Source organism: Bos mutus, chromosome 28 (genome assembly GCF_027580195.1).
Source record: "Bos mutus isolate GX-2022 chromosome 28, NWIPB_WYAK_1.1, whole genome shotgun sequence".
Lineage (NCBI taxonomy): Eukaryota > Metazoa > Chordata > Mammalia > Artiodactyla > Bovidae > Bos > Bos mutus.
This window is the reverse complement of record NC_091644.1, coordinates 30,635,938-30,655,871: the sequence shown is the minus strand read 5'-3', so window position 1 is coordinate 30,655,871 and position 19,934 is coordinate 30,635,938. Positions and strand designations below refer to the sequence as shown.

The following is a 19,934-nucleotide window of genomic DNA, read 5'->3' as shown; positions in this document are numbered from 1 at the left end:
TTAGGTCAGTTCAATTGTGTCCAACTCTTTGCAACTCCTGCCAGTAACACTGGTTACTATTTTCCCTTGAGATCATTTACAATTAAAAAAAATTATAAGTCAATAATAGGTTTGGAAACCAGTATCAAACTATGAATTTGAAATAAATGTCTCTAGTTCATTTGAAATACCTGTCTCTCCCTAGAGACAAATACTACACATCTACATACTCTATGTTCTTGGGTAAGCAACAAAAGAAGGAAGAGCAGCTTTTACCATAACCTAAATGTTTCTTAAAGAGATGGGAATACCAGACCACCTGACCTGCCTCCTGAGAAATAATGCATGCAGGTCAAGAAGCAACTGTTAGAATTGTATATGGAACAACAAACTAGTTCCAAATTGGGAAAGGAGCACATCAAGGCTGTATATTGTTATGCTGCTTATTTAACTTATATGCAGAGTACATCATGAGAAATACTGGGCTGGATGAAGCACAAACTGGAATCAAGATCACCAGGAGAAATATCAATAACCTCAGATATGCAGATAACACCACCCTTATGGCAGAAAGTGAAGAACTAAAGAGCCTCTTAAGGAAAGTGAAAGAGGAGAGTGAAAAAGTTGGCTTAAAACTCAACATTCAGAAAACTAAGATCATGGCATCCAGTCCCATCACTTCATGGCAAATAGATGGGGAAACAGTGGTAACAGTGGCAGACTTTATTTTGGGGGACTCCAAAATCACTGCAGATGGTGACTGCAACCTTGAAATTAAAAGAAGCTTGCTCCCTGGAAGAAAACCTATAACCAACCTAGACAGCATATTAAAAAGCAGAGACATTACTTTGCCAACAAAGGTCTGTCTAGTCAAAGCTATGGTTTTTCCATAGTCATGTATGGATGTGAGAGTTGGACTAAAAAGAAAGCTGAGCACAGAAGAATTGATGCTTTTGAACTGTGGTGTTGGAGAAGACTCTTGCGAGTCCCTTGGACTGCAAGGAGATCCAACCAGTCCATTCTAAAGGAAATCAGCCCTGAATATTCATTAGAAGGACTGATGCTGAAGCTGAAATTCCAATACTTTGGCCACCTGATGCAAAGAACCGACTCATTGGAAAAGACCCTGATGCTGGGAAAGATTGAAGGCAGGAGGAGAAGGGGATGACAGAGGATGAGATGGTTGGATGGCATCACCAACTGGATGGACATGAGTTTGAGCAAGCTCCAGGAGTTAGTGATGCACAGGGAAGCCTGGCATGCTGCAATCCATGGGGTTGCAAAGAGTTGGACACAACTGAGCTGAACTGAAATGTTCCTCATTCAAGGAGAATTCTAGAACACTCAAGAATAAGAAAAAAGTGACTTTTCAAATTTAAAATGACTGTTTTGATAGTCTGCTTTCTAAAATAAAACCTGAATTTTGTTTTTATGTCATATTTTCAAGGCACCCAAAAGACGTAAAGGTCGTTCTTGACTTGAAGAACAAGGAATGTGGGGGGCAGGGGGAAGCACCTTCTCTTATTATACAAATGTAAAACATAAATACAAAAGTCATCTTTATGAATACACTTCTAACCTATTACTGGTTCCTCAGAATCCCCAAAACAGAGTACAGGTAATGTAATTTATGTCACTTCTTATTGCAATCAGCCATAACTGAGAATGAACATGGTGTTCTAAAAAGAACAAGAGTCCAAAAGATTCTCCCACTCGTTAGAAATGCATCCTGAGCCACACCACCTCACCTCTGTGCCCTTCATCCATAAGACACTATGCATCTCCAGTACAGGAGTACAGTCTCTGTGAAATGCCTACCAAAGAAAGTTGGCTCCAGACCACAATCCAATAAATGGGGGCTATTGTTACTCTCACACGGGGCCTTAGGTGAGTAGCTGTTTGTGCAGAAAAAAACTGAAGGCTATTTTTAGTCTTTCCAATGCCTCCAGGATAAATTCCAAACTCCTTTGCAGGGTACTTAAAACTTTTGTAATCAGGTTTTTGTTTATCTCTGGAACTTTATTTCTTACCACTCCTGGCCTCCTCAGCTCTCAGGGTTCCTGCCATCCTGAACTGCTTGCTTCAACTTGAATTCTCTCTGCTCTCTGTTGGCTAGCCAGTAATTTGTTCCCTCTGCTTGGTAGCATCATAGTTTTGGGCCTTATATTCCACCAAAAAAAAAAAAAGGAGTCACGTGCCACATGTAATTTTCTTCAGGAATCCATCCCAGAAACCTCACCGGGCTATTTGGTCCTTCTAAGTGAGTCTTCTGTTTCCCTGTAGAAAAATAGCACTTAATGCACTGTTGCATCATCATCTACATTCTTGTCTATCTCCTCCAGTGCACTGAACCCTTGGGAGCAGAGACTGATTTGTATTACTACATCCCATATCTGTCTCCACTGGTTTCTGATGCGCACAAAAAAGTATGAAACAAAGGCCTTCAACAACTATTTCTTATCCAACAAGTGGACTTTTGTGTCACATATACCAGAGTCCAAAATCTGCCTCATCACAGCTGTGTTAATTCTGGATGAGCTATAATCCCTCTGAGTCTCGGTTTTTCCACCTCGGATGAGGAAGGAAACAACAGCTTCCTTTTGGCTGTTAAGATTAAATAATAAAATGTATGTGAAAGTGCTTGAACACAGCAAACTTGGAAGAGAAATGGTTAACGTTAAGATTTTGCCATCATACAATGAACTCCCTGATGACCAAGACCGCCATGTTTGGTGAATAATTCTAGAACCTCTTCCTTAAAGTCTATGATGGGAACATTTAAATGCACTAATCAATGTTTAATTCAATAGGCATTTACTGAGCATTCTCCATAGAAAAGATACTGTCCTGAGTGCTAAGGGGGTATCCAAAAGCGAACAAAACTTCCTTCAAGAGCTGATAATCTATTAGAAGAAATAGGACATGAGAACAAATCATTAGAATTCAAAGAGAGTTAAGACACCAGACCAGATGGCTTCTGTCCTTCATAATTAAGAACCAGGCAATGGTGGGTCCTACCTGAGACTGGAGCAATCAGTCTGATCTTCATGCAGAGAGACTGCGTCTTCGTCACACCTGAAGAGAGAAAATAAAACCACATCAGATCCAAGGGTCTGCTGAAGCAGAGAAGCAATATTCTAGAATTATTTGAAGATTAGCACAGGAAACTAAAGAAAGGAACAATCTTTACCACTCTCACCCAAACCAGTGTCAATTCCTCAGATGTCTACCAGGTAATGATACCAATGTTGTCATATCACGTGAGCTTAAATGCTTAGAACCAGAGGTAACACTCCTTTTTCATCCAGTGCTTTGTATCACCTCAACTAACAAGACCCTAGCAACCAACCTAAGTGTTCACAGCCCTTGAGGGAACATCTGACACCAAGACTGGTAGGCTGTTGTTGGCTCAAAAGGGACGCAGCTACATGCCTCCTGGCATTTCTTCTGCCTCCGGCAGTCCCAAACCATACCAGCTGCCATCTGGCTTGCTCCACTGGCCTCCAGACTTTCCTGACCTCCTTCCTTTTCACAAAACTTATGAAATAACCTTATGAAAAATTCTTGGCTTTTCCATACTGAAAAATCTCCGGAGCTCTACACTGCCTAAGGGCATCTTAAGGAGGACCGCAGTCTCACCCCAGTGTATGAGGGAGTCTTTGTTCCTGTTCTCAGCCTTCCCTACCCCATCCCACCCAACCTCACCCCACCCTGCTCCAACCTGGAATGCTTTTTCTATCTTCAACTCCTACTCAGCCTTCACTGCTCAAGCCTTACAAGCTCTGTGAACTTTCCTTGCCGAGTTCATCCACATGCCATGTTCCCACTTTAACCTTAGTACATAAATGCTTACTTTTCATTCAGAGGTTTTAGTCACCATCTAGTTCTTACCTAGTGCTGTTATGTAGCTTCTTTGTACCTCTGAGATCTTTTTAATCAGTTGTTAATTCCATGAAAAGAAACAACCATCGTGTCTTTTTCTAGATATCCTGCCACAGTGCCCACAATGCTACCCCAGAGTAGATACTTCATAAATATTTGAATCAAATCACTAACCTGGATCCTTCGGCAAGTCTGTTCCCTGAAATAAGTGTGTGTGCCTAGTCGCTCAATCATGTTCGACTCTTTGTGACCCCAGGGACTGTAGCCTGCCAGGCGCCTTCCTCCAGGCAAGAATTCTGGAGTGGGTGGCCATTACCTTCTCCAGGGAATCTTCCTGACTCAGGGATCAATCCCAAGTGTCCTGCTTTGCAGGTGGATTCTTTACTGTCTGAGCCACCAGGAAGGGCCTGAAATAAGTGGGCAAGCATTTCTGAGCACTGACTGCTTCCAAATACTGCCTTAGGCACTGGAGCTGTGCTTCTCAAACTTTTTGGGATTCAGGACTGACCAGTTGGTTTTCTATTTCCAATCCACCATGGAGAAATAATTTGGTAAAAATGTCACAGGAATGTCAAATTCTTATAAAGGTTATTAAAAGCATACTCCCTATTTCTGTACTGTTCTTATCTCAGACTAGTTACAGTTTGTGAACCCACACTTTGAGCAGCACTAGCTTTTCTTTTTTTAGTATAATTGCTTTATAATGTTGTGTTAGTTTCTGCTGCACAACTAAGTGAATCAGCTGTGTGCATACATATACCCCCCACCAAGCCTCCCTCCCGCTCACCTCACAATCCCACACCTACGTCATCATGAAACGGTATGTGGTCCTTTCCCCCTCCCCCCACCATGTCTTCTGCCTGCCTTGTGCCTGTAAAAAACCTTAATCAAAGAATAAGTTTAATCAGAGAAGTGAGAAATGCTGAAACAAAGGAAAACAGTCTAAGGAGACTAAATAATAATAAGGTAGTCATTAAGCATAGGCAAGGACCTTTAGTTCTCTCTCAAGGGCTGTACGTAATATTCTGAGCCAAATCCTGTGATCTGTCTTATAGATCAAAACCCCAGGTGGAGGAGTTAACTACATGATGACCAGACTGTACCCAGGACTTCAGCTGCCACAATTCTGAGAACTGACCACAAAGAAATGGGAACAAGAGCACACCGGAACTGAAGATTGCTGCTGCTGCTGCTAAGTTGCTTCAGTCGTGTCCGACTCTTTGCGACCCCATGGACTGCAGCCTACCAGGCTCCTCCGTCCATGGGATTTTCCAGGCAAGAGTACTGGAGTGGGGTGCCATCGCCTTCTCCAAACTGAAGATTAACTGTACCTAAAACAACCAAAACTGAAACCATTTGTTTTAAGGATCCTCCCTGTTTCTCCCCTGACTGGCACTGGCTGCCCACTTACGCCTTTCTTGGCGGAATGGAAACTTGCATTTGGGATGAGCTGAGGAGCTCCAAAACCAGGTAAGTCCACCAGTGTGCACACAGGCAACATTCCCATTCGTGAGTGCTTGCCACGTGGTTCTGACTGCTGCGAGGACTGTCTGTGAGCACTAGTACTATTTGGACATTCTTGCCAGTTGGTTCTGATGTGTGCCTGATGTTGAGAACTGTTTGGGACATGAGGTGCTATTTGGGCATTTTGCCAGTTGGTTCTGACATATGTCTGATGTTGAGGACCGTTTGTGAGCACCGAGTGTCATCTAGGCATTTTGCCAATTGGTTCTGACATCTGACTACCATTGAGGACCATTTGTTTTGGGACTCCACAAAGTGTTTGTTCGGGACTCTGTACTGGTCACCTTCAGAGAAGTTTATGATGGATCTGTTGTTTGGTGTGTGAGTGTATATTCCACTTGTGTTGATTGGTATTCTTGTTTCCTTATACAAAATGGGAAATTCAGGTTCAATTCATTAAGAAAAATTTTAGTTGTGAATTTATGACTAAAAAAGAAAGATGATTTTTTTGGACAATATATGGCTACAGTATTCTTCAGAATCTGAAGAAGATTGATTAAGATGAAAGCCCTGAAATTCACAAAACTGGTTCTTTCTGCATATGCAGTTAAGGAAAACTAACTTGATAAAACACTTTTTTTCAGATCCTGAGAAAACAAAAACACGCCTGAGAAAAAGTCTGAGTGACATTTATCGTGTCCTTGAAACACAAACACAGTCCACTTTGCCTGGATCTTCAGCCTTGGGTTAACTATACAAAGGGGAAAAAAGGCTTTAAAACTGAATGTATAATTTGGCTATTCTGGCTATGCTCCATAAACTGATTACCTACTTTTGTATTCTTGTAAGACCAAGAGGGAAACTAAAGATGTTTGGGTTTATTAAACATATGTGTTGTACTACTGAAGAAAAATTATGCTATTAAAAAATGTATGTTTTTTTTGAAGTTATGAAGAATGTTCTTAAGTTTGCAATCAGAAAATGCTGATGTAACATTTCAACCACTTGTTTCTTGGTTTTGCTAAAACTTTCAAGGGTTAAAAATTGTAACTGCTGTTGAGGACTCTTGGTAAGTCCTCATACGTAAAAATGATAAGTGAAACATTTTGATATGTAAAGCAAGTAGGATATATGCTGTCAACAAAGAGAATGTATAAAGAATGGAGATATTTTTGTTGAGGAAAAATGGTGATAATAATTTTTTCCTATGGTTGTTTATTTCTGTAATGAAGAAATAAAGCACAAATTTGTCTGGATCTAGAAAGTGACAAAAAGTTTGTGAAAAAGGAATTTTGAAAAACAAAAGGTGTATGCTGTCAGGATTAAGATTAGACTGACTTTAACTAGGTAAATGAATTTTGTTACTGACAGTAAACTGATACAAAGTTGGGTTTTCTGTCAAAAAAGAAAAAGTTCTTCTAGAATATTTGACTGATTTTAGTAACAGAGACTTCTAATGGAAAGTAACTGCTTTATTTCTAATCATAAATTCTCCAATAAGTTGTCAGCAAATGTAGCTGCTCATGATGTTTAGCACTGCTGACTTTAAGTGTACTGCTTAAAGCACGTGTACAATGTCTGTCTGACAATTGAGTATGAATGATAAAATGTATGGCCTATAGAGCATTTCCCTATTAACCTCTGAGCCTGTTCATGATATCTGATTAGCTTTCCCCCCAAAGTGGACAACTAGGCAAACATATAAATAAAAAGGAGACCAAGCACTGAGGGACATGGATGTACCCAGAGCATGCAAATGAACCACTCTGGCAACCTCGGATCAATCTCCTTACTTTTCCTTTTTTTTTTAATTTTTGAAGTCTCAATAACCCACTCTTTCCATCTCATGGAAAACAATAATTCCTAAATGCTGTCTTGTTCTCCACTATTTGATGCATCTGCTTTAATAGATCATCTGAACTTTGTAATGTGAATTAAAATGTTTCCCAATAAAAGCAACCTAGCTAAGTAGAAAAATTAATGAAGAAGAAAAATCTAGAATTGTTGCTTCCAAAGAACTAGGGTTCAAACAGAGGTTCAACCTTCGAGCTCAACAATACCTATTGTTTAAGAATTTGGCAAGAACTTTTTTTTTCATCCCCCTATTAATCTTTCTTCTCAAAGCACAATTAGTTAAAAATGGAAACAGCAGCAGAACATACAAAGTTGCAGATGCTTTCTGAAGTAGGAGGCTAGACCTAATTAGCTAATTAGATTTTAAGGACTACGGAACAACTCCAGCCATCGCCCAAGAAAACACAATTTCTAGCTTGCAGATATGGCAATGAGACAGATCTTTCTATGGCTTCCAGACCACACATACACAAATTCTTTAAGTTCAATTGGGTTTTCCATTGCTTCTGCGAAGGTCATCAAGTTCTATTTAATTAACGTCTTCTTTCTGATTGTTCTACTGAGTCCTTGCCCCAGAGCCCCCTGCAAATGCACAATACTGGCTGGATTATAAAACTAGATTTCACAGTGGGAACCCATACCCAGATATCCTGACTCTGGGGGAAAAAAAAATCAACTCAGATCAAGTGCCCAATTGGTCCTGGGCATGAGATTCTCTTCCTACACATTATTCTGATCAAAGAATTTAAAGACCAATCTCTTTAATGATCTTCGTAAATATTAAACTGACCATCTTCTGGTACAATATTTTTCAAACTATAAATTGTGACCTATTATACGGGATTAATAATTACAGGGTCCTGAAATTAGACAGCAGCTATCAGTATTTTGTTTTTATTATTGGTAGAGAAACAGAATAGAAAAAAAAAAAAATGTCAGTATAGTGAGGGCTAAGTGTTATTCTGAAGGAGATCAGCCCTGGGATTTCTTTGGAAGGAATGATGCTAAAGCTGAAACTCCAGTATACTTTGGCCACCTCATGCGAAGAGTTGACTCATTGGAAAAGACTCTGATGCTGGGAGGGATTGGGGGCAGGAGGAGAAGGGGACGACAGAGGATGAGATGGCTGGATGGCATCACTGACTCGATGGATGTGAGTCTGCGTGAACTCCGGGAGTTGGTGATGGACAGGGAGGCCTGGCGTGCTGCGATTCATGGGGTTGCAAAGAGTCGGACACGACTGAGCGACTGAACTGAACTGAACTGAAGTGTTATTTCAACAAAACTTGTTCAAATAAATCATGTATGTATGTGTGTGCTGGACTACAATATAAAATGTTTTTCTTAGTGCTGTTCACAGTAAAAATGTAAAGAAACCTCTATCAAATGATTTCCTTTGAGGTTCTCATCAACTAGATTCTAAGTCCAAGAGTTTTTAATTTGTGGTTGCCCAGATAATACATGAATAATTTGTCCTTGCCATCATTTTCTTGTGAAGTGCTCGAGGTAGTTAGTTATCTCTCTACTTGGACTTTTGCTTCCTCTATCAACCACAAACAAGAAAAAGTTAAAAGGTACTTTGCATCATCTTCTCTTTCATATGATCTCAATTAAGCCTGACAATGGTGTGAGGTAAGCATTACCTTCACCCAGCGGCTAAGGGATTTCCCAGGACTCCAAAGCATCAAGCAGTGACACCTACGGTGCTTCTGCTCCACACTAAGCCCACCGAATAGTCTCTTCAGTCTATGTTCCCAGAGCGGGAGAAAGACTTGTTTTTTAGAATAATGGTGGAGAAAGAAATACCCATAAGTCTCTTTTTTGATTTGGGGTAAATAAGTACAGAGGTCTCAGACTGGTGATGAGATAAAATGTTGCTGTACTCAAAAGGGGACTGTCATTCCCTACAGTACCGTGTTCCTTGAAGGCACAGTCGCAGAGGTACAGCCTGCAATCCTGTGGGATTTCTCAAAGTGTGCCCCCAGAACCATTTGCGTTGGCACCACCTGGAGTGTCTGAGTAAGATGGCAAGCTGCGCTATATTCAATTTCCTGGGATCAACCATAATAGAAAAGAATATAAAAAAGAATGTATATGCTTGTGTAACCGAGTCACTTCGCTGTACGCGGAAATTAACACAATAGTGTAAATCAACTATACTTCAATTTTTGAAACAAATTAATTTAAAAAAATGGAAAAATATAGCAAGTTCCAGCTTCATCCTCACTGCTAGCCCAACTAAATCGACTCTCTGAGGGTAGGGCCAAGGAATGTGAGTTTTCAAACTAGATTGCTTTCCCCCCATATAACTAGTATGCTTCTGAAATGTTCAATGCTGACCTAAAGGTTTACAAAACCCAGACCAGCATTTGGCTGACTCCAACACGATCACCCATCTCTAGGTTTCCACTTGAGAATAAAGCCTGGGAACTCTGGATTTTTCACAAGCCCCTAACCCCTTCCCCAAATGATACTGACAGTCCTTCGTTTTGAGAATTACTGCTTTGGATGATAACTAATTTGCCGCAGAATTCATTGCTGGGTATGCTTCATTTCAAGTAACAAGTTAGCCAGGGCAACAGAGGAAATGACCGCGGAAAAATAACATATGAGAGGGTACACAGATAGAGAACACAAGGCCAAGGCCATTCTGATCTTGGAAGAATCTGGGTAGGAAAAAGAAACTGAATTGGGCCACATTTGCACAGACAGGGACAGGCAAGGCATGGGAAAAATTAAGAAGAGAATAAAATGTGTCCTTGAGTCCCTCCCAATTCCACTCCCTTTGACCCTTAAAAGACCCCCAGCTGGCCAAGCAGAACCCTGTTAGGTTAGACTACCTGATAACATAATTTATATTAAAATATTAATGACAATTTGAATCTACCTCCCAGGGACACAGACTTCTTAAATTTCCATTTTAATAAGGGTCACCACCAGAGTTCTTCATCCAAAAAAAAAAAAAAATCTCTAGGTAGAATTTCAGGCAGTAGAAAAGATAAGTATGTGTGGGTGGGTAGGAGTAAGTAGAAGTAGGGTGGAGATAGGAGAAAGGCGATGTTTTCTTTTATCCAAAACACAGAATATGGGCAAGTGCTGTACGCCAAGACCAGAACATTAATGAGTCACCTGCTACTTCTCTGTCTCAGTATAGCACATTCTGGTCCTGCTGGCTTTGGGGTCATGCCTAAAGAACCAAGGAAAACTGAGGGGAGGAGAAAATACTATATTAGACAATGACTAGTTATAAATGGCCCTAGACTGGACTGTTACACCTATGAAGGCTTGGTATGCTTCAAATATGCCCCTCAGATTTTTAGATTAGCCAGATGGCATCCCAATTGTCACTCAGTGCCTTTTAAAATAAATCTCTGTCACTTCTCTGAAAACAACAACAAGGTCTTATGCAATCAGAACTCCTTGGGGACTGTCCAAAGACAAGGTACCAGACTTTCCCCAGCATTTAACTGAAACCATTTTTAAAACAATGTCCATGTGAAATCTAAAACTAAGGAACTCCATTTTGAAGCTGCTATACCTGTGGCTGACTTTGGGGATTCAGCCACACCAGGTCCTGAGAGTCAGGCCCAGGAAGCATGTGGTGCCGTATGCATAGTGAAAGGAAGAAAGCAATACCCGTGTACCCAAACCTGCGAGTCACAGCCTCATCTCTGGCCTGCACCTCTCCCCACTCTAAGGCTTTTAGAAAAGCAAAGTTATAGTACTGTTACCAAGCAAGTTCATTAACAGGATGAAGGTTTCAATGAGTGTTTTATACTGGATCTTCTAAAATCAACCCTGGATCTTTTTCTTTTTTTAAGTAACTCCACTTAAGACAGCCCAAAGCTCAACTCTAAGACAGTAGCATCCTGAGAAACAAAAGAATGTAAAAATCAAGAGGGCCTGGGAAGCCCTGTAGTCCTCCACTATCAAGTCATTGATACAGTGACTTGAACCTCACATCATTTATTTGCCTGTTAGGGAACTTTAGCAAATAGTTCCCAAGCTACTGGGACTTCTGTATCAAACTTGCAGCATTTTTTAATGTAGTTGAGCATATAACCATACACACCTCTTTTTCCTGAAAAACTATTTAGAGTAACTTCTATCATAAAGTCCCAGAAGTAAACACCGTGAGTTAGCCTAGAGAAAGAATGCTAAATAAAGCACAGATATTTCATACATATATGTATACATGTAAATTACATATCAGTTACATATAGTATTAGCATAATACACTACCTATTAATTTTTAACATATACATATAATACAGTATTAGAAAAACACTAAGGAAAGGATGGCAAGAATTAAAAGCATAAACTCTAAATATCTAATAAAAAATACCATGCATGCTGGTCTTGAGTGAAATATTTACACTCCTTCATTCCACATTTGAATGGTATTAGTTGTCCCAATCAAAAGCTTTAGCCATAGGAGTAGATAACACAGTCCTACGATAGCCAGATCTCTGAGGGCAGAAGACAAAATTGACAAAGGGCATGCAAGAAAAGTTTACTGTCTTAAAAGTCTGTACAAAGGAGAGGGTGAGGCTAAGTTTAGCCTATTTATCACATGCTGGAATTCAACTCGAGTCATTTCACATCCATCTCCTACTTGCTGTAAATGTACACAGCGTGCTCATGAAAACAGACACCAGTGTTGGCAAAACACAACAAAGCTTCCTTGCTGACATGTCAACGAGATTTATTTTTCAAAAATCTGAACTCCAAGAACACAAATCTGGGAGCACTGTGCTCCCGTAAGCCATCAGTTTGCTTTCATAGCTCTCCCATAGTTGCTAAAAGGCTGGTTTCAACCTGTAAAGATTTCTGGGCCCCAACAGCCCCCACGTCTCCCAGTCTTCATGGCCCCAGATTACAGGAGACAATGCATCTAGTACCCAGAGCAGCTGGGGACGGGGGAGGATACCTTCACGTTAGTTGCTTCCTGAGAAAGGCATGCAAATCTTATTGTATTGACAAGAATCACTTACTCTGTTACAGCGGTGCTGCTGAAGGAATTATCCTGAAGGCTGAAACAGAAACAAGAAAACATCAGCCAAGTCCAGCCGGGGAGCCGTCTCCCTGGTTGCTCTCCGGGAGTTAGAGCACACACACAAACATGGCATTGCAAGGCAAGTCTCAGGGCTCGCCCGGCACGCTCTCTCTACCTTGGGCTGCTGTCTGCACATGCTCGTAACGACACCCCCAGCAGGGGCCCAGCCGCACGGGCGAACCACAAAGCCCGGCAGCCCGCGAGGCTGCGGGGACAGAGCTGGGCGGGGCGCGGCAGCCAGCCGCACCCGGGACCCCCGCGAGGAGCACCTGGAGCGGTACTCGGGGACCTCAATCTCGCCAGCCCAGCGCCGCCTTTAATCCAGGCCTCCCGTGCCGGCCACCCCCTGGAAAGCCCGACTGTTTCTACCCAGGTGCTGAAATCCCCGGGGGACTTGCTTTCTTCCAGACGTCTCCTACCAGTTTTACAAGAGCTACCCCCTCTAGGGATGGAGGCTTGCAGAGATGCACAGATCGTTCAGAAAAAGCTGGAAGGGAACCAGAGGGGGAGGGGATCGTAACTGCTGTTTTTGGTGTCTATGTTTATTGCCCAGGAAGAAAAAGAGCCCTGAAAGAGGGCTCGTAGCATTACACCAGTCAGTCTGCACTCCCGTTATTTCAGACCCCACGAGGAAGCGCCCAGCCCAGGACCTCAAAGCTCTGAATGAACCAAAGCAAGGAGAGGGGAGAATTTATTCCAGGCATTAGCTGGTGACTGGGGGGAACGTGCGCGGGGTGGGGTTTGCTCTGCTCAGAGCAGCTGGCCCAAGCTTCACTCCCAACCAGCTTTACAAAAGATGAGGGATCGAATCCACCTGTGCTACCCACTTTAAATAAAGGCACCCCTACTGGGGGAAGGGAAGGCTGTCAGCCTCCCACTTGCCTCATTCCCCAGGAGATGTCTGTCCTGTTCTCTTTTCATTGTTAATTTCTCCTGCCTGGTTGACCTTGATATGGAGTGAACAGTCACCTGGGAAAGATGCTTATTTTGAATTGAGAGGATCCTCATCCCCTTCTTTTAATCTCTTCACTCTCTGAAGCCACTGAGATGGTGGTTTTTAGTCTAAATTATATAAGACGATGAGTTAAACAACAACAAAAAATCAAAATTTAATTTTCAGATTATTAGAAAAATTATTCAAACCTTGGTAATAAGGGGAAAGAGCAAAATCTTTCAGTGTCACACCAAGACAGTGCTTCACAGGTCCACCCAAGGACTGCTTGATTCTCTACAAAAATGAGCTGTGTTTGACTTGCTAGTCACTCTTGGTTAGATTCTAACACTACAGAGCTATGTGCTGGCACTGCACATTTTGTCCAATCTGTCCAGAAGAAAACCTCAGCATTTATGGTTTTATTGCATTATGCATTTATGTTGCATATAAACCTATATGCAACCTAACCTAAACCTATATAAACCTAACAGTCTTATAACATTAATAACATTCTTTCTAAATGCTTGTACATATTCAGATCCTCAAAACACTCTTGGAACCATGAGCATCATCATCTTATGTGTCTGTGTGTGTTTAGTCGCTCAGTCGTGTCCGGCTCTTTGTGACCCCATGGACTGCAGCCTGCCAGGCTCCTCAGTCCATGGGGATTCTCCAGGCAAGAATACTGGAGTGGGTTGCCATTTCCTTCTCCATCATCTTATAGATATCCTCATTAATAAGTTAATAGATCTCTGGTATGGATCTCTTCAAGAAAATCAGAGATACCAAAGGAACATTTCATGCAAAGATGAGCTTGATAAAGGACAGAAATGGTATGGACCTAACAGAAGCAGAAGATATTAAGAAGAGATGGCAAGAATATACAGAAGAACTGTACAAAAAAGATCTTCACGACCCAGATAATCACAATGGTGTGATCACTCACCTAGAGCCAGACATCCTGGAATGTGAAGTCAAGTGGGCCTTAGAAAGCATCACTACGAACAAAGCTAGTGGAGGTGATGGAATTCCAGTTGAGCTATTCCAAATCCTGAAAGATGATGCTGTGAAAGTGCTGCACTCAATATGCCAGCAAATTTGGAAAACTCAGCAGTGGCCACAGGACTGGAAAAGGTCAGTTTTCATTCCAATCCCAAAGGAAGGCAATGCCAAAGAATGCTCAAACTACCGCACAATTGCACTCATCTCACATGCTAGTAAAGTAATGCTCAAAATTCTCCAAGCCAGGCTTCAGCAATACGTGAACTGTAAACTTCCTGATGTTCAAGCTGGTTTTAGAAAAGGCAGAGGAACCAGAGATCAAATTGCCAACATCCGCTGGATCATAGAAAAAGCAAGAGAGTTCCAGAAAAACATCAATTTCTGCTTTATTGACTATGCCAAAGCCTTTGACTGTGTGGATCACAATAAACTGTGGAAAATTCTGAAAGAGATGGCAATACCAGATCACCTGACCTGCCTCTTGAGAAACCTGTATGCAGGTCAGGAAACAACAGTTAGAACTGGACATGGAACAACAGACTGGTTCCAAATAGGAAAAGGAGTTCGTCAAGACTGTATATTGTCACCCTGTTTATTTAACTTATACGCAGAGTACATCATGAGAAACGCTGGACTAGAAGAAACACAAGCTGGAATCAAGATTGCCAGGAGAAATATCAATAACCTCAGATATGCAGATGACACCACCCTTATGGCAGAAAGTGAAGAGGAACTCAAAAGCCTCTTGATGAAAGTGAAAGTGGAGAGTGAAAAAGTTGGCTTAAAGCTCAACATTCAGAAAACGAAGATCATGGCATCCGGTCCCACCACTTCATGGGAAATAGATGGGGAAACAGTGGAAACAGTGTCAGACTTTATTTTTCTGGGCTCCAAAATTACTACAGATGTTGACTGCAGCCATGAAATTAAAAGACGCTTACTCCTTGGAAGGAAAGTTATGACCAACCTAGATAGCATATTCAAAAGCAGAGACATGACTTTGCCAACAAAGCTTCGTCTAGTCAAGGCTATGGTTTTTCCTGTGGTCATGTATGGATGTGAGAGTTGGACTGTGAAGAAGGCTGAGCACCGAAGAATTGAGGCTTTTGAACTGTGGTGTTGGAGAAGACTCTTGAGAGTCCCTTGGACTGCAAGGAGATCCAACCAGTCCATTCTGAAGGAGATCAGCCCTGGGATTTCTTTGGAAGGAATGATGCTAAAGCTGAAACTCCAGTACTTTGGCCACCTCATGCCAAGAGTTGACTCATTGGAAAAGACCCTGATGCTGGGAGGGATTGGGGGCAGGAGGAGAAGGGGGCGACAAAGGATGAGATGGCTGGATGGCATCGCTGACTCAATGGACGTGAATCTCAGTGAACTCCGGGAGTTTGTGATGGACAGGGAGGCCTGGCGTGCTGCGATTCATGGGGTTGCAAAGAGTCAGACATGACTGAGCGACTGATATGATCTGATCTGATGTGCCTATATTTGTATGAAAGTCGTATCTTTAACTTTCAAAGATGTACTCTGAACAATCGAAATTGAGTTTTCAAAGAACAACAGGTTTCATTAATGTCCTTTGCGAGGATTTTTCTTATCCCCAAAATATTTTGAAAAGTAACTGAATAAAAGCCTAATACAGGTTATTCCTTGGAAATACTTCAGGTTTTGTTCCAGACCATCACAATAAAGCAAATGTTGCAACAAAGCTCATCACAGGAATTTTTTGGTTTCCCAGTATATATAAAAGTTGTGTTTACACTACACTATTAGTCCATTAAGTAAACAATAGCATTATGTCTGAAAAAAAGTATATATCTTAATATAAAAATATTTTATTGCTAAAAAATACTAACCTCATCTGAACTTTTAGCAACCTGTAATCTTTTTGGCTGGTGGAGGGAGGTTCTTGCCTCAGTACTGATGACTGCTTACTGGTCAGGGTGGTAGTTATCTGAAGGCTGGAGTGACTGTGGTCATTTCTTAAAATAAGACAATGAAGTCACATCAGTCCGTCAGTTTACGCTTCCATTCATGAGTGATTTCTCTGGAGCACAAAACACTGTTTGATACCATTCTTTTCACGGTAGAACTTCAGTTCTTTCAAATCCTGTCATTGCCTTATGAACCAAGTTTGTATAGTGTTCTAAATCTTTTGCTGTCTTTTCAATAATCCTCACAGCAAATCTTTGCCAGGAGTAGATTTTATCTCAAGAAATCACTGTATTATCCACAAGAAGCAACTCATTCGTTGACGCTGTTTCATGAAACTGCAGCATTTCAGTCACATCTTCAAGCTCCACTTCTAATTCTATTTCTCTTGCTATTTCCATGACATCTTCAGTTACTTCCTCCCCAGAAGTCTTTCACCCCTCAAAGTCATCCATGAGGGTCAAAACCAACTTCTTCTAAACAGCTATTAATGTTGATATTTTGACCTCTTTTCATGAACCACAAATGTTCTTAATGGTATCTAGAATGGTGAATTCTTTCCAGAAGGTTTTCAATTTACTCTGCCCAGAGATGTTAGAGGAATTATAACCTAGGGCAGTTACAGCCTTACAAAATGTATTTCTTAGACAGTAAGACTTGAAAGTTTAAATTACTCCTTGATCCATGGGCTGCAGAATGGATGCTGTGTTTCAATTTCCTTCAAGAACATTTTCTTTGTATTTACAACTTGAACGTGTGGCACAAGAGCCCTAGCTTTCATGTGCCTTCCTCTTCTAAGTTTAATCATTTCTAGTTTTAGATGCTTAGGAAGAGATGTGCAATTCTTCCTCTCACTTGAATACTTAGAGACAACTGTAGAGTTGTTAATTGGACTGATTTCAGTATCTTTGTGCCTCAGGGAATAGGGAGGCCTAAGGAAAGAGAGACAGGGAATGGTCAATTGGTGGAGCAGTCAGAACACAGAGACCATTTATCACTTAAGGTCATTATCTTATATGGACATGGTTTGTGGTATCCCCAAAACAATTATAATAGTAACATCCAAGAGCACTAATCACAGATCACCATAACAAATATAATAATAATGAAAAAGTTTGATATATTATAAGAAGTATCAAAATATGACACAGAGACATAAGATGAGCCAATGCTATTTGAAAAATAGTGCCAAACACTTACCTGAATCATAAAGATCAGAGCAGAAATAAATGAACTAGAGACAAAGAAAACAATAGCAGAGATCAAAGAAAATAAAAGCTTGTTCTTTTTAGAAGATATAAAAAACTGATAAGCTTTTAGCCAGACCCATCAAGAAAAAAAGGAAGAGGACCAATACATTTAGAAATGAAAAAGAAATTACAACTGACACCACAGAAATATAAAGGATCGTAAGAGACCACTACAGAGAAGGCAATGGCACCCCACTCCAGTACTCTTGCCTGGAAAATCCCATGGACAGAGGAGCCTGGTAGGCTGCAGTCCATGGGGTCACTGAGGGTTGGACGCGACTGAGCAACTTCACTTTCACTTTTCACTTTCATGCATTGGAGAAGGAAATAGCAACCCACTCCACTGTTCTTGCCTGGAGAATCCCAGGGACGGGGGAGCCTGGTGGGCTGCCGTCTATGGGGTCGCGCAGAGTTGGACACGACTGAAGTGACTTAGCAAGAGACCACTACAAGCAATCATACACCAATAACATGGACAGCCTAGAAGAAATGCACAGATTCTGAGCGAGGGAAACAACCTTCTAAGATGGAACCAGGGAGAAATAGAAAATGTCAACCGATCAATCACAAGTACTGAAATTGAAACTGTGATTGAAAAGCTTCCAACAAACAGAAGTCCAGGACCAATTGCCTTCACAGGCAAATTGTATCAAACATTTGAGAAGAGGTAACACCTATCCTTCTGAAATGCCTTCAGTGAATTGCAGAGGAAGGAATACTCCCAAGCTCATTTTACAAGGCCACCATCACCCTGATACCAAAACCAGACAAAGATATCACAAAAAAAGAGAAAATTACAGGCCAATATCACTGATGAACATAGACACAAGACACAAGAATCCTCAACAAAAGGCTTGACACAGGGTTGCCAGAAACCTTCAAATTGTTAAAAAAAAAAAAAAAAACCCACCACCATTAGTATCTGCAAAGAACAATAAACGGAAGCACATTAAAATGAGGTCTTAGATCTGAAATTTATGAACTAAAATAAGTTTAGAAATATTTATCACTTGAATGATTTAATATACAGTATGTATACATTCCTAAGCCTCTTATGAGTTACGTTCAGGAGTGTCAGCCATGGCCTCTTCACTATATATATGTATGCATTATTTAGCCATCAGAAAACAAAGCTTATTCTTTCTGTCTTATTGAGACTGATACAGGTAAGTTTATATTCAGGATTATTGGCTCTAAAAGTTCAAAGGTTGCCAGTTTTCAGAAATCTTATTGTCTATGGGGCTGACTCCAAATATTCTAATGCAGACAAAGATCCTATTTTTCTCATTTAAGTATCCTTAGTGATCCACTGGAATGGAAAAATATACTGCCTTCAACTTTGAAAAGAACTTGACCAAGTATATGAAATAACGTGGGCTCTTTGAAACCAACATGAAATATCAACTGTATAAAACGCATGTAAGTATTCAATAATGTCTATGGAAAAGAAATAAGAATTTTCAGCAGTTCCATGAATAGTATGAACTAAAATTAGATTTTAGGTAGTACTCTCACTCAATGAAAGAATTTGATGATATAGTTGATTATGGTTTAAAAAAAGTCGAAGAAAAAAAAATACTTGTTTTTGCTGCTGCTGCTAAGTCACTTCAGTCGTGTCCAACTCTGTGCGACCCCATAGACGGCAGCCCACCAGGCTCCCCTTCCCTGGGATTCTCCAGGCAAGAACACTAGAGTGGGTTGCCATTTCCTTCTCCAATGCATGAAAGTGAAAAGTGAAAGTGAAGTCGCTCAGTCGTGTCCGACTCTTCATGACCCCATGGACTGCAGCCTACCAGGCTCCTCCGTCCATGGGATTTTCCAGGTAAGAGTACTGGAGTGGGGTGCCATCGCCATCTCTGATACTTGTTTTTGGAAGCATGTAAAAAAATCATCCATTTTTATTTTTAACCAATTCTTCTCACATTATTTATCTGCATTTTAAATCAGGTTTAAAGGTTATGTTTATAGTATCTGAGGCTTTGTTTTGATATTTTGTATTATTCAACTTGAAGTAAGAAAATATTGATGACTATTCATACTACACTGGTTATTTTGGAGACACTAACTGATTAAAAATATAGTAGTTCAAGGTGAGTTTAAACAGAGAAGCAGAAAGCCTAGAGTCCTGGAGTTCTAGATGAGTGTTTCTCAAAATGTCCTCAGTGGAATTCTAGTCTCCCAGATGGTCTAAGGAAAGAAAAAAAACACAGTTATACGATCAAAAATAAGTTTTTGAAAAGGATGTATAACTTCACAATGCATATTGGGCAGGAAAGCATTTTGTTGTTTCTCAACCAACATTTCTCAGCCTTAATGAAGACTAACCTGTTTTTTGTTAAATACATTACCTATTAACATCATGTTGACCTAAGAATTCTGAGGAAGAATTTCCTAAGGATGTCAGGGAAAAAATGCAAAATATATTAACCAGTATTATTATTAACTGAACAAATGAATGAGTCAACAAATGATGCTACATGATCGTCACTATTTCATAGCTATGGACAAGCTAGACATAGTCCCTGTCATGCTTTAGAGTAATTACGTAGTATGTACACATATATGACATATAGTGTGCACT

General features: G+C 40.7%; 1 protein-coding gene across 8 annotated transcripts in view; it reads right to left on the bottom strand.

Annotated features, from left to right (window-relative positions):
- The window catches only part of FAM13C (family with sequence similarity 13 member C), a 141,800-nt gene extending 122,271 nt beyond the window's left edge, over positions 1-19,529 (bottom strand). For 4 of the 8 annotated variants that reach the window (XM_014477650.2, XM_070364555.1, XM_070364560.1 and 1 more), the window contains exons 1-2: positions 12,174-12,344; positions 2,998-3,054 (exon numbers count right to left, since the gene is read on the bottom strand). In XM_014477650.2, coding sequence (XP_014333136.2) covers positions 2,998-3,054; positions 12,174-12,235 — 119 coding nt within the window. In that variant the 5' untranslated portion in view covers positions 12,236-12,344. The other 4 variants (XM_070364556.1, XM_070364559.1, XM_070364558.1 and 1 more) reach the window with 4 other exon arrangements.
- Between the last annotated feature and the right edge of the window lie 405 nt (positions 19,530-19,934).